The sequence below is a fragment of the Myotis myotis genome, unplaced genomic scaffold (genome assembly GCF_014108235.1).
Source record: "Myotis myotis isolate mMyoMyo1 unplaced genomic scaffold, mMyoMyo1.p scaffold_m19_p_1, whole genome shotgun sequence".
NCBI classification, from domain to species: Eukaryota; Metazoa; Chordata; class Mammalia; order Chiroptera; family Vespertilionidae; genus Myotis; species Myotis myotis.
In genome coordinates, this window is record NW_023416313.1 from 167,197,731 (window position 1) to 167,212,452 (window position 14,722).

At 40.4% G+C, this 14,722-nt stretch overlaps 1 protein-coding gene across 1 annotated transcript in view; it reads right to left on the reverse strand.

Moving 5' to 3' along the window:
* Positions 1-14,722, reverse strand: part of ATP8B4 (ATPase phospholipid transporting 8B4 (putative)) — a 219,933-nt gene that overhangs the window by 81,041 nt on the left and 124,170 nt on the right. The window contains exons 11-13 of the mRNA XM_036301049.1: positions 14,155-14,313; positions 6,815-6,903; positions 4,120-4,316 (exon numbers count right to left, since the gene is read on the reverse strand). Of these exons, the coding sequence (XP_036156942.1) occupies positions 4,120-4,316; positions 6,815-6,903; positions 14,155-14,313 (445 nt within the window). The remainder of the gene's footprint in view (positions 1-4,119; positions 4,317-6,814; positions 6,904-14,154; positions 14,314-14,722) is intronic.

Here is a 14,722-nt window from a genome sequence, read left to right on the forward strand (position 1 = left end):
TTCTGATCTTAACGGGAATTAAGCCTTGGTTTTCTCAGCTGTAAAGTGAGAAAGTTCACAGCAGCCTGTTACACTACCTCTGGTCTCCTTGAAGACAAAAGAGGACACCCAAGTACATTAAATTCTATGCTTCTAATTCTGTCACTGCATGACATATCTACATTTTCCTTCCCCAAAGTGGTATGATATTAGTTCATTTTCTAACTATTAAAAAGTTAACACTTTTTTTCACCCAAACTAAAAATCACATTATGACTCTGTAGAATCATATGATATAAAAATAAATGTCATGCTCTGCATGTATTTAGTCATATATTTTCCTGTTATGGTTTACTATTCTGTATCCACCACCACCACCACCCCCACCCCACCACCCCACACACTCTTCTTTATAAGGTCCTTGATAACTGTTCTAATTCAGCTGTGTTTTCCTTATTCTGTCACTAAGAAAGCATTAGTGCACATGGGCCAGGCACAGCGTCTTACCTGTCATAGGCAGTCAGTCAGGATTACATGAATGAATCCTGACACTCTATTCACTCATTTCATTAATAAGGACATTAACAGAGGTTAAGTGACTAACCCCGGGTCACTTAACCACAGAGCCAAGAATAGAATTTAGGCATTTGGTAAAGCCAGTGCAGACCTGGCCTTAAGAATGCCATAAGAACAACATTATGCAAGTAACCACACAGATCAGTTGAAGCTTTCATTTATTTAAAAGTAAGTAGCTCCCTGAAAAGTTAAGGCAAAAAATGAATAGAACAGAATTTGATCCTTCTGTATTACAGTACAAGCCAATGGAAATACTCTAAATTAACTTGAATTCTTAGACCTTAAAATAGTCTGTTGAGAGAAAGTGCATCCTTTTTGTTGGGAAAGCAGGATTTAAAAGAGTCACGGTGGAACATTCAGCCTCTTGTTTTATGATAGAGAAAGGAGACAGATATTCAAAGTTAGCATGATCAAGCTGCTTAGTGTACTCTGCCTTCATGCTCAAAGAGCAGGCTAATGATTCCCCCTATTGAGTGGCTAAACAAGCAACATGGAAAGGCGTTCCTATTGCTTTGGAAAAAACACTCAGAAGCTAATTCCTTTGGAATACAACAGTTGCTTTTCTTGAGTTGGTATATTTAAAAAACCATAGCTGGGTATGTTTAACACTACAGATAAACAAACTGACAGCATAGAAATATCTTACCACAACCAAAGTCCTTTGCTCACGTGGGATTGTTAACCATTCAAAGTAAATTCTGCACTATTACTCTCAAGTGACATATGGCACTAATTTATCCTTGGTAGCTATTCAAAAGCCTAAGGGAAGCTTCTGGTGAAGGCCTTTATCCATCCAAACAGAAATATCTGGGAGTTCTCTTTTTCTAGCTCTCAGTCTGTAAGACTGAGCAACCTGAAATTCCTCAGAATGCTGCCCCTACTCCAAGTTCAGATCAGAATCACTGTTCCTATGTAGTGAAAGCAAAGCTTGCATTTATCCTCATCAATACTGTGCCTTACCAACAGACAGAGGATTCCAGCCTCTTTTTTATTCTTGATTTCTTCACCGATGATTAAATCATACACAGCTTAGGCACAGAGGAGAAAACACTGCGCCAAGTGTCAGAAGACTTGGATTTGGATCTTGGTTCTAACCAGCACCCTGATCCTGAATGAATCATCTCACTTTTGAAAAATGTTCAGCAATAACTACTTCCTAAGAGTGTTAGGAGACATAAGTGTAGGTGGAAACACTTTATATAAAATATAAAATGCTATCTAAAGGTAAAGTGGTATTATTTGGAGCAGAAAGATACTCAGAAATCTATTCTCTTAATCCCCTCATTTTACTTAGTAGCACATATTTGATAGGCAAACTGAGGCACCGAGATGCCAAGTGCTTTTTCCAAGGTCACACAGCTATTGGTGGCAGTGGCAAGACCAGAACTTGGGTTTGGATTATTCCAAACAGATTTTCTTTCCACCACTATAGGGGACACATTAGAAGGAAAAGGAATGCTAACCTGGGAATCTAGCCTTGGTGTCTAACACACAAACACACACACACACACTCTTTCAAATCATTAAATGAAAAATGCCAATGCCCTTCAAAGAAAGAATGTATATAGAATATACTTCTTCCTTCATGAGGGCAAATGAAACGCACACGTACTGGTGGTAAGCCAGGATGCGCATTTATTATTCATTTAGGACATAAAAGGAAAGCTGTAAAAGCTGACCATAGCTGTTCTGGCAAAGAGCAGGATGACTACAGACTTTATAATTGGATACAAGCTTGAGAGGCCCTCAGAATCAAAGATGAGCCAGTAGGACACAGTTTACATAGAGCCCACTCTGCCCACGGTTCCAGCAGGCTCAAAGCAATTTGTGGTGCCATGGCCACATGCCACTACTTCAAGTCAGTTCCCCACAACTTGACATTTCAGCTCCCTGACCGCTGTCCAAAACAAGGGCGGATTTTGTGCATTAAACGTCCCTTGCTTCATCATAGCTAGAATTTGGAAAGAGAGAAAAAGAAGCTCATAAAAATTAGTGGAGATTTAGAGCTGGTGATTTTGTGTATTGTTAAAATACAGATGATGAGGAAAGTCAGACAACCAACTCTCTTGACTCCAGCCTCTCCAGGACGGCCTGGCTCAGCCTCGGTAGAATTAGGATCACGAATGTCTCAGGTACAGACTCTAGGACCAACTTATCAAACACACACACTCACATACACATATATATCTATATCCATCTATATATATGAGTGTATATATATATGTGTGTGTGTGTGTGTGTGTGTGTGTGTGTGTGTGTGTGTATGTGTGTGTGTCTATCTTTGAAGAGAGACCATTTTAGCTCTAGAAATGACAGATCAAGTTGTGGTGGAAGTTATGAATCATGCTTCTATTTAACAATGGTTGAGCACCATCAACTCCAGTAGGTCCTCGGGTTACGTCAGAGATCTGTTCCTACGACGTAATGCAATTCCGCCGTAAGTTGGAACCCACCTACATAAGCACCTATGTCACTCACACGGAGCACATACACAGCAGTAAATGAAGTGAAACGGAAAAAAAAAAAATTTAAAAGAAAGATAACAATTCCTGACCTTTACTTGTGGTAAATAAATAATAAAAAACATAAAGCACATATGTACATACGTCGAAATGACGAACTTTTTTATTTTTTATAAATTTTTGTAAATGGGAGATGGCGACATAACCATGAAATGACATATGTCAAGTCTGATGTAACCCGAGGACTGCCTGTCTATTTCAACTCCTTCATGTACTCATTTATAGTTGCAAACAGTAATAGGGAAAATGAATATTCATTAAGCTCTTATAATGTGTCAGGCATCATTCTAAGAGCATTACATGTTTGTTTACTCCTCAGACAATCCTATTATTTTTCTCTATTTTTTAAATGAGAAAACTGAAGCACTAAAAGGCGAGTCAACTTGCCTGATTGACAGAGCTAGTAAGTAGAGAATAGAATCTGAATCCAGGTATCTGGAGTCAGACTAGTGGCAGGGAGGCACCATCGCCATAGATCTCCCCAAATAGTCTTTTTTAAAATATATTTTATTGACTTTTTACAGAGAGGAAGGGAGAGGGATAGAGAGTTAGAGACATCGATGAGAGAGAAACATCGATCAGCTGCCTCCTGCACACCCCCAGCTGGGGATGTGCCCACAACCAAGGTACATGCCCTTGACCGGAATCGAACCTGGGACCCTTCAGTCCACAGGCCAACGCTCTATCCAATGAGCCAAACCGATTAGGGGTCTCCAAATAGTCTTTTATTCCTTAACCAACATCAACCCAATTCTAATCAATCAGGTTGCATGAGATTATGTTATAGTACATATACTCCAAAAGAAAAAGATTCGTGAGAAAACGAATTGAATGAAGAAAATAAAATGCATGTATTGTAATTTGAAAATGTAAAAGTTAAACAGATTAACCAGCTTAGTTGCTTCATTTGTAACAGATGTGGCAGATCATAAACAGAACAAGACAACTATCTCACTGTTGTAATTTTAAAACAAACAAAAGTGATTACGCAAACAAAGGCTTTGGTGAAATGGCTTCCCTAAAGTATAAACTCTCATCTTACCTCACATATAATGAAATGGGTACAACTGTATTGAGAATAATAATATAGGACCAGAATGTTAAGAATCCTGAGAACACAAAGTTCTTCTCTCCTTCATTCCAGAAAAGGAAACTTCTGAATTGGTCCCCAACTTGGTTCTCCCAGATTGAATTTCCTATGGCAAGAATAATTCCCAAGCATATGAGAAACCCAAATATCTGAAATGAGAATAGAAGTCTGGTTAACGTTAACTTGAACTCAAAACTAGTCATATCAATGCAATCTAATTGCACATCTAACACCAAGAAATTGTCATTTGAAAAGCAAGTTACACAAAGCTCTTCTTACTTATCACTAATCATGGGAGTAAAATTTAACATTATTATGTGGAAAACTCAGCTAAATATTTTACATATATTTCCTCAATTCTCCCATTGACTTTGAGATAGGAACAATCATTCCCACATTTACTGGTCAAAAACAAAAATACAGTGAAAGCACAGAAAAATTATATAACTTGTCCACAGTCACAAAGCTAATAACTTCAATTCTTTGATTCATAATGAGCACATATATTTAAGTGGCTTAAATAAAGAAGCTCATATGTCCTGATGTGCCCTGGTCAACCCCAGTTTATATCTAATAGGAGTAGGGTTCCTTCCTTCCCCCTTCAAAAGTATCCTGTTTAAATAAGTCATATAATCACCCGAGCACAAAAGCAAAAGGAAAAAAATCTTCACTTATAAAGAACTGTCCCAGACTGAGCAAATCTTTTAGACACAGCTCTAGCTACATAATACTCACCTAAGGTCAAGAAGAAAGATAAGGATTAATTAAAAGATTTCCTGACATATATATTTCCTTTTGAAATGAGAAAAAAAGGTAGTGTGCAACCTAAAAATTAGCTGACTCTTACATTGTGATTAGTATCAGTATTAGAAAAGCAGACATGTTGGAGGTATAGCAAACAGAAATACAGCAAAGTCAGTTCCTTGTGAGCCCAAAATTCCAGCTTTAAACAGGAAGAACACAAAGTCAGTGGACAAGGTAAGACCTGAGCTGAACTTGGTGTTCAGGTGACTTTGCTCTGCTAAGTGTCACCCTGTGAGAGGAGCAGAGACCAGCCACTGTGGAGGGAGGAGTGGGGCTAGAGAATAGGAACGCATTTCCCTCCGATTCCCGTTCTCCTCCATGAAAGAATATTCAGATGCTCTAGAACTGCTTTCTTCTTTTTTCTCTCATGAACAAGATAACCACATTAAGAAGACAAAGTTTGGGGAAAGGCAATTAGAAAACCATGTATTAGAGAAAAGTAGAATTGTGAATCCCTGAAATCCTACCAGTGTGGTACCTGGATCATACAGTATCCTCTTTCTTTCAATGACTAATACTGCAAATTAATTTAACTGAATTACTGTAAGAGCATTAAAATTGGGATAGTTAGCATTAAATGCCTGAATTGACAGACCAACTCGGCTTCTAATACCCCAATGGATCATCCAACTGTCTAGTACAAAAAGCTGGGACAGTCCTTGCTTCACAACCCAGTAATTTTACTCTGTGGTGGATAGATACACAATCCCCATGCAAACCCTAGGAGTGAGCTCAGGGTCATTTAAGTTGGAAATTCTAGGAGGGGCACAGACTCCTTCTTGGCATATCCCCTTGACCAAGGGATTCAGCCACAAGAGGAGAGGAGAAAAGTCCAGGTCTGAGGATAATACTGAAAGTAAATCAGAGCCTGGACAATATTTTGTGCCCAAATAAGAGTCTGTTTCCTTCTTTCCTTATTCAGAATCCCACTGTTACATATCAGTTAAGCAAATAATTACTTGTGAGTCTGTCTTGGGGCAGGTGGGGGAACATGGTTCAAAGTTACTGTCCTCATATTTCAAGGTCAGTATCCTGAAACTTAACCCCTTCATAAGGAGGCAAAGTAATATTACATGAAAAATCAGATATCAGATCCACAGCCTAAGGTAGCATGAGACTAACTAAAAAAAGGATAGGATACAAGGAATTCCTGACATTTCTTAGTGTGTGGTAGAGGAAATCATTTCCAAAAAATTCAGAGGAGAAATAATATTCAGAGGACAGAGATAAGCATGAGCTAGGAGGTATAGAAGCCTTTATGAAGCAGAACTGTGACTTAGGCCTCAGAGAATTCATAAGTAGAATCAGTTACATGATTTTCAGGACCCAGTGCAAAATGAAAACGTGTGACACCTCCCCTTGTTAAAAATTTATTAATAATTTCTTTTTAAAAAAACCTACATAGTGACAGCAGATCAATTCCTAACATGAGGCCTTTCAGAGTGGGGACCCAGTGCAGCTGAACAGATCACACACTCAGGATGCTGGCCCTGTCCATAAGCTATGTAGAGAGGCTGTGAGCAAAAGTAAGACAACAGAAAGACCAAACTACCTTAAAATTACATTTTGTTTCTCAAAAACAAACCTTTAGGATGTGGAGAACTTGCAAGACCATGAAGAGCCATAAACACTAAACCCACCTCGCATAAGAAACGCTACCAACGGTTAAGAAATCATAATCTGGAAAGCAGAGGACTATATAACTGAGCCCAAAATGCAGAATCCCCAATATACACTGCACAAGTGGAATGTAGACCTCTGAAAGAATTCCCAACAAAATATAAGAAATATATTAATATAGCAATGACTAGTGACATTGCCTACTTTTGTTATAGTAACTTACCCATAGTACTAGAGTATTCATCAGTCTATCAATGCTTGTCCTTTTAAACTTTGTCTTACCACTGTTCTGCATTAGTTTAGTGTCAGGACCTGCAAAAAAAAATGTTTTAATAACAACTGTGAAATGATTAGATGATGATGATGATGATGATGATGATGATGATAGGGAGGAGGAGGAGGAATTCCTACTCATGTCAAATGTACCTGAAAATAAAAGAATGTATTTTTCAAAATAATTTAACTTTCTGTAAGAGCAAGCAAGGGCCATTATCAAGTGGTATTTGATTCTCAACTGGTGGCTTAACAACAACTCTGGAAACTACAAGAGAGTTGGTTTCCTTAGTATAAAATAAATCCAGAGAGAACTTGTAGCTGAAAGATTTAAGAAATGGTATTTTTTTCAAAATCTGTGTACAAATATCTTTGTAGCTTGGAGCAGTTAAAAATAATTAAGTCAATCAAAGTGATGAATAATTTGAAAATGTTATAAAGAATCTATATATATAAAAGCCTAAGTAGCCGGAACGACTGGAACGACCAGATGACTGGTCATTATGACGTGCACTGACCACCAGGGGGCAGATGCTCAATGCAGGAGTTGCCCCCTGATGGTCAATGCACTCCCACAGCCAACCTCCCCTGGCCGACCAACCTCCCGTGGTCCTTCCCTGCCAGCCCCCAGGCTGGGACTGGGAACCAGGGGTGGGTGGCGGTGGATTCAGCCCCTTTTTCAGGGGGGCCGAGAGCCAGCTTCCTCCTTAGGGCTGGCGGCCAACCTCCTGTGCCCCATCCCTCCCCTCAGCCGGCAGGCCCCAATTGGCTCGCCACCCACCTGCCACAGGGGCGGTGCAGCAGTGAGGGGAGGAGGTAGGGAGGCAGGGAACCGCATAGTGACAGGGTGCCAACTATGGCAGTGGCAACCAGCAGCCGTTCCTTCCACACCCAGCCCAGTGACCGTCGCCTCCTCTCCAGCCCAGCCCTGATCAGCCTGGCCCCAATTGGCCCTGATAGCCAGTCAGGCCTAGGAACCCCGCTCATGCACTAATTTCGTGCACCGAGCCTCTAGTGTAATAATAAATACAATTCAGAATACTAACATAAAAAATGAAAAGTTAAAATAAGAAATCAAATTCTGAATCTGTTTCTCAAAATGATTTGAGATGCCTTTAAGAGAGAAACTAGAATAACTACAAACCATGAATGAGCAAATAATTTAAATCTTTACTATGTATTACATACTGTGTATATAATATGTACTTTATGTAAGGGCAAGAATTGTTTTAATCTTGTGTTAGATTAATTTCAGGTAAATACAATACATTATCTCATGATATACTAACTAAGTGCCTTGTTCAAGGAATTCTAAGAATATTATTAACTGTGTTTGAGGTAAATTATTAGTTGATTAACAAAAGAGAATGTTAGACTATATTTCTAAAGAGATTTTTTGTGGGCAAACAGATGCTAAATAGAAGTGATTAAATTTTAATTATACCCAATTTCTCTAGTTTTCCCTCTCCACATCATTTTCCCCCTGGATGATTTTCAATTCATGAAGCCATTTAATATAGGAGAGGACAAGAAATAAAAGAAAGGATGGGAGGCACACATAAAATTTACTCCATTTCAAAAGTCAGGGTAAAATGAGCAACCCTTAAAGACTTTCATTTACTTTGAAGAGAAATTGAAGCAAAGATTGGGTCTCAGAACAATTCACTGTCTTAAGTTGAAAATTGTACCCCAGTGCCCTATTCCCAGCCACTTCTATGTAAAAAAGACCACCCACATTTTCTCAAATCATTTATTAAAATCATGTGGACGATGAGGGTGGGAAATATTTCATTTATAGTAAAGATCACAAAAAGCAAATAAAGTTTGTGATTGCTAAAAGATGAAATATTAACAGCTGTGTGCTAAAATTTACATTTCTTAGGCATACATGCACACCAGACTAGCAAAGAATCTATTTAATGTATTTCTAAGCATTTATTTAAATAATAGAGGCCCAGTGCAGATTCATGCACTGGTGAAGGGTGTGGCCTACAGGGATCAGCTTGCTGTGGGAGCACTGCTCATCCCAGTCAGCCGAGCAGCTGTGGACCTGCCCTCTGAGTGGCTGTTCCTACTGTGGGAACGCCACTCATCCAGGTAAGCTAAGTGGCACTTCCACTGTGGGAGCACACTGACAACCAGGGGGAAACTCCTGCATTGAGTGTGATCCTGATCCTGGTGATCAGTGCATATCATAGCAACTGGTTGTTCTTGTTCCACCATTCAGTCGCTGGGCTTTTATATATATAGACTAGAGGCCTGGTGCATGAAATTAGTGCACTGTGTGTGTGGGGGGGGGGGGGGAGTGTCCCTCAGCCCAGCCTGCACCTTCTCCAATCTGGGACCCCTCAAGGGATGTCTGACTGCCCGTTTAGGCCCGATCCCACCGGGCAGTCGGACATCCCTCTCACAATCCAGGACTGCTGGTTCCCAACCGCTCATCTGCCTGCCTGCCTGATTGCCCCTAACCGCTTCTGCCTGCCAGCCTGATCACCCCCTAACCACTCCCTTACCAGTCTGATCGATGCCTAACTGCTCCCCTGCTGGCCCGATTGCCCCCAACTGCCCTCCCCTGCTGGCCCGGTCACCCCTAACTGTCCTCCCCTACAGGCCTGGTCCCCCCCAACTGCCCTCCCCTGCAGGCCTGGTTGCCCCCAACTGCCCTCCCCTGCAGGCCTGGTCCCCCCCAACTGCCCTCCCCTGCAGGCCTGATTGCCCACTACTGCCCTCCCCTGCCAGCCATCTTATGGTGGCCATCTTGTGTCCACATGGGGCAGCCACCTTGTGTGTTGGAGTGATGCTCAATTGCATATTACCTCTTTATTATATAGACTATCCACAGCACAGATGTTGATATACACATATCTTCTTGACTTCAAAGGTACATCTCTTGAAAGACTTTTCTATACTCAACAGTCCTTGTTTCCTTATCTCTTACTCATTACTCAACCTAGTTTCTGGGTCAATCACTCCACTCAGCAGATCTGGCGCTATCATCAATATCTCCTATGCCTTCTTTGACCTCTCAGCAGCCTTTGGCTGTTGTCTACCCCATCTTTTTGAAACACACATTGTTACAATTTTCTCCTGCTTTTCCTCCTACCTCTTTGGTAGCTCCTTCTTTGTCTTTCATGATGACCACCACTCTCCATTCAGCCATGAAATACTGGGATTCATTAAGCTTATAGAGGCTATATTCTCTACGTTTTCAGTCAATCTTCCTTGGGAAATCTCACCAAAACCACAATTCCAATTATCATTTATAGACCAAATATGTATCTCCAGCTCAAATTGCTCCTGAGCTCTAAAAACCCACATATTTAGATGTCTATATGTAAGTGCCTATATGACATCTTCACCTAAATCTTTCTCAGGCTTCTCAAGTGGCCCTTGTCAAGCCCAATTTGTAATCTCCAGGCATATGTATATTTCTATACTCCATGCTCCAAAGTTCCTCATCTTATTAAAAGGCACCAATTCTCATCCAGTTGTGAAAGCTGACAGATACCTAGGAGTCTAATCTATCTCCATGACTCATACTCTAATCCAAAGTATCTTTGTCTTCCTAAATCCACTCTTCCCCTAACTCTAATCAATACTTTTTTTCGTTCCCTAACACAATCATACATTTTTTTCTGGGATCTGCTATTTATCAGCTTTACAAGCACTGTAGTCAAGAGTGAACTTTTGAAATTTAACACATAAATACAGACCATCAGTTTGAAAACTTGCAATGGCTTCCCAATGTTCTTAGGATAAAGACCAAAATCCTGGAGATGAACCACAAGGTCCTACATGGTCCAAACCCCACCCATGTCTCCAAGCATTCATTCATCTCTAGCCTCCTTGCTCTCTATGCTCCACACTGGCCTGCTTAAGTTTTATTTTTTACCTCACCATCCTCATGCCTGCCATAGGCTCTTTACCTATAATGTGCCTTTTACTTAACTTGCTCTTTCCTTTCAGGTTCCTGCGTTATATACTCTTGTGAATCCATGTTCTTTTTCTTCAGAGTACTCATCTCCATTTGGATTCTATGTTCAAGACTACAATTGTTTGACAGTAAAGTATCTGTCTCCTATCAGGTCCAAAACCACATGAGTGAAGGGACTGTATTTGTTTTAGTCACATTCTTAATCACAAATGAGTAATTAGTATAGTGCCTGACACATCGTAGGCACTCAATTAAATAATTGCTTAATGAATTAATTTATTAAGTAGCTATTATGTGGTAGGCAATGTACATATGTGCTCTTTATCTATTTTCTCAGCTGATGCTTAAGATAAGCCAACAAATCAGTTATCCTTCGCTTACTAATAATGAACCTGAAGTTTAAAGAATTTAAGTAACTTGCCTAGGATTTCTTGTCTAGTAGGTGTCAGAGCCAGAATTTGACCCAGATTTAGCTAACTCTTAATCTCGTGCTCTTGAACACTATTTAAAAAATTATATGAAATAGTCCATTACTTCGCTGACTCATTTAATCAGTGTGTATTTAAGGCAATGACTCATTCAGAGTCCAAACAGGAAATAGATGACAGATTGAACAAAGATAATTAGAGAAAGGTTTATTTATAAAGGGACTATACAAAAGTGTGCATGGAAGACAAAAGGTTAAGAAAGAACCCAATGACTTAGTAGCAATCAAGACATTTCTCTTGAAGGGAGGGAATGAGGGGAGATAGTTGTTATTAGGCCTTAAAGGAAAGAGGTATGTAGAATTTGCAGCCTTTAGAAGAGTAACTTTATATTGAGGGACCCAGCCAACTTGAAGTGACTTCAGGAAGACAGTCAGGAAGAATAAATACTTTGATCTCAATCTTCCTTCTCCCTTTGATCTATCTCTTCCCAAGGATCCCCAATGACCATGGCCCAAATAAAAGCCAAAGTTCAAGGAAACCTATGAATATAAACCATACAAGTCAGCCTCTAGGCCAGAGAGAAGAGTGGAGAAGGGTGACAGTAGATCTGGAGGGGCAAATAGAAGACATTCAGAAAAAAAAAACCTACTATGTGCCAAGATGGAGGGAACACCTTAAACGAATAAGTATCCTACCCTCAGAAACCAGACTTTCTCCTCTCTTGGGTACAAAGGAAAAGTCATTACCAGGCCGGCATTGCCTAGGTGTTAATGTACATTAGATCCTCCTAAATTATAGGGTTGTAAAGTAAACCATGTCTGTCTCTACTATATTCCTTGCACAATTCTCAATGGTAGGTATAATTAGAGTAATAATACAGAAAGAATAGTTAACAATTTATTTTGGATAACTGTCAGAACATCTAGGTGTTTACCTGGAACTAGTTCCCCCATTAGATGTCTCAAGACTTACAAGTTCTGAGACAGTCATCTGTGCAACTTCGGCATTGATGAAACCATCCATTCCTCTGCCTGCCATCATTCTAGGAAAGCTTTTATTCAACATTTGTGCCCAGGCGAAAGACAATGGAGGCATTCTCTGCATTACAAATATCTGCCAAATGTTTCCTGCCAGGAAACATCCAGGCCACATCACAAAGGAAGAGGGTGTTCCCCGACTTCCCTCTGCCAAGATTCAAAGAGCAGTACTACATTTTCCCAGCTCTCAGCCTATGCACTCTGAATTGATGCCGAAAGAAGGAAGAAGCAGGGAAGAACAGAAAACATTTGCCAAGCATCCCCTTATCATATGCATTGTCTCATTGAGTTTTTACAGTGACTGTCTAATGTACCTATTATTATCCCCACTTAGAGCAGAAAACGAAAGCTTTGGAAGTTTCAGTGGCCAAAGTTTAACATCCTACAGCTGGTAAACAAGTCTGAACCCAGATCTGTCCAATTCAAAATTGTGCAAACTTTCTGTTATACTACTGAGAGGGAGACCTGCTCAACTTACCACCCCACTTCCTTCTATGTAGGAGCATTTTCCCATAGAGTCAACCTTATGAAGGAAAACTTGGCCCCTGTATGGTTCACAGCAGCTGTCCTAGCTTAACATGCTGTAGCTGAACCATAGTCCTGAATCCATCTTTTCAAACAAGATCATACAAATGCAAACAAAATGTTGGGCTGCAGCCCATTCTTAGGATGAAGCATTCCCATCTCTATGACGACAGAGAGCAAACTAGGAGAGTCCTTCCCATCAGAGAACCTTCAATAAGTCTCTCCTTTATTAAGCAGAAAGGTAAACAAAGGTTAGTGTATAAGCTTGGCTCTCTCTTTCACTCAATGCAAGAAAGATGCAAATGAAGAAATATATGACATAGGTTTATTTTCATGACAAAAGAATGAAAGCATCTGATGAGAGAATTATTAACCCAGATTCATTCTCAGATAAAAGCACGTGCACTGCCTCATTTCCAGGGATTTCCCAAGTCCTTTCAATGGCAATGTCCCAAGCAGCAAGAACCTTGCTAACACCCACAGCTGAGAGCATTTAGAAAGAAATGGGAGGACTTTTCCAGGTTTGGAACCCTTTTGAGTCTTTAATGAACATTTTGTTGTTGTTGAGGAAAGTCAGTTAAGAAAAACATTCCAATTTTGATTGCACATATAGTCAGTGAGCCCAAAACATATCTTAATTTGGTGTCACGATAAACAGCATTTTAAAAATCAAGGGCTGGCAATTGAAGCCATGAGTACAATTTGAGTGTCTATGAAATGGTGCTACTGTAAGCTTCCTTAGCAGGAGAGGGCCACCTTGGGCCCATAGAAATAAAATAGGGAATGGAAGAGTGGCCAGCAGGAAGAGGAAGAGGTACCTCCCCTCTCTCCCCTGATTCCCACCCCACCTCCATCACACAGACTTTCCAGGACTCACTGTCCTATCGACGAATAATAGAAGACGCTTTGGAGTATAAACAGAAATGATTGCAGAAGCTCCAAGAAAGCTTTTCCAAAAGAATTATTTGACCTTTGCAGACTACAAAATTAACAGCAGAGCAGGGGGATCTCTTTCGTAGTATTCCCCCACTTTAAAGGCAAGTTGATTAATACATATATGATGAAGATGATTGAGATGGGGTTAACGAAAGAGAAATTAAACTGTAGGCATCTAGCACCCACTAGTAACTCAGGGCCAAGCAGCCTTAGGAATAAGTTCATGATGTTCAGAAGTTCATGGTTCCTTACACAGTGGGACCACACAGATTATTTCCAGAGCATTGGTGTCTTCCCCCAGTGCTCTGCACTCTGCAGTCAATGCAGGTAAATGAAAGCACTGTGTTCATCTAGCCTGGAGAGCCCCAGATGTCAGGAAGGGGTCCCCCCAACCCCCCGACCCCAACCAATCCTCGGCAGTCAGCTTTACCTGCAAAAATAACCATTCCGAAACACCAGCTGGTGTTTCTCAGCACACAGCCCCTCAGGATTATCTTCTCATTGTTGAGGGAGTGCTCACTGTCCTTCCAAGAGAGAACTCCCGTGAATTTATCTAATTTGTTGTTAGGTGCCTCACAGACAACAATCCCTGCAAAATGAAAAATAATTTTAAAAGTCTTTTTATGAGTTACCTTGAACTCTCTTTAGAAGCCCACAGTATTTTGTTACCACCTTACTTCTCAGACACAGTATATTTTACCTTCTCTCTCTCTCTCTTTTTATTTTATTGATTTCAGAAAGGAAGGGAGAGGGAGAGAGAAATAGAAACATCAACGATGAGAGAGAATCATTGATCGGCTGCCTCCTGCACACACCTTCCTGGGCATGTGCTCTGACCAGGAATCGAACTGTGACCTCCTGGTTCATAAGTCAACTCTCAACCACTGAGCCACATTGGCCGGGCTTTACCTTCTCTTTTAGACAACACAGAGTTATATGTGCAAGATTGTGCTAGGAAAAGTAAGTTAGAAGGTACAAAGATAGAAGCCCATCAAAGG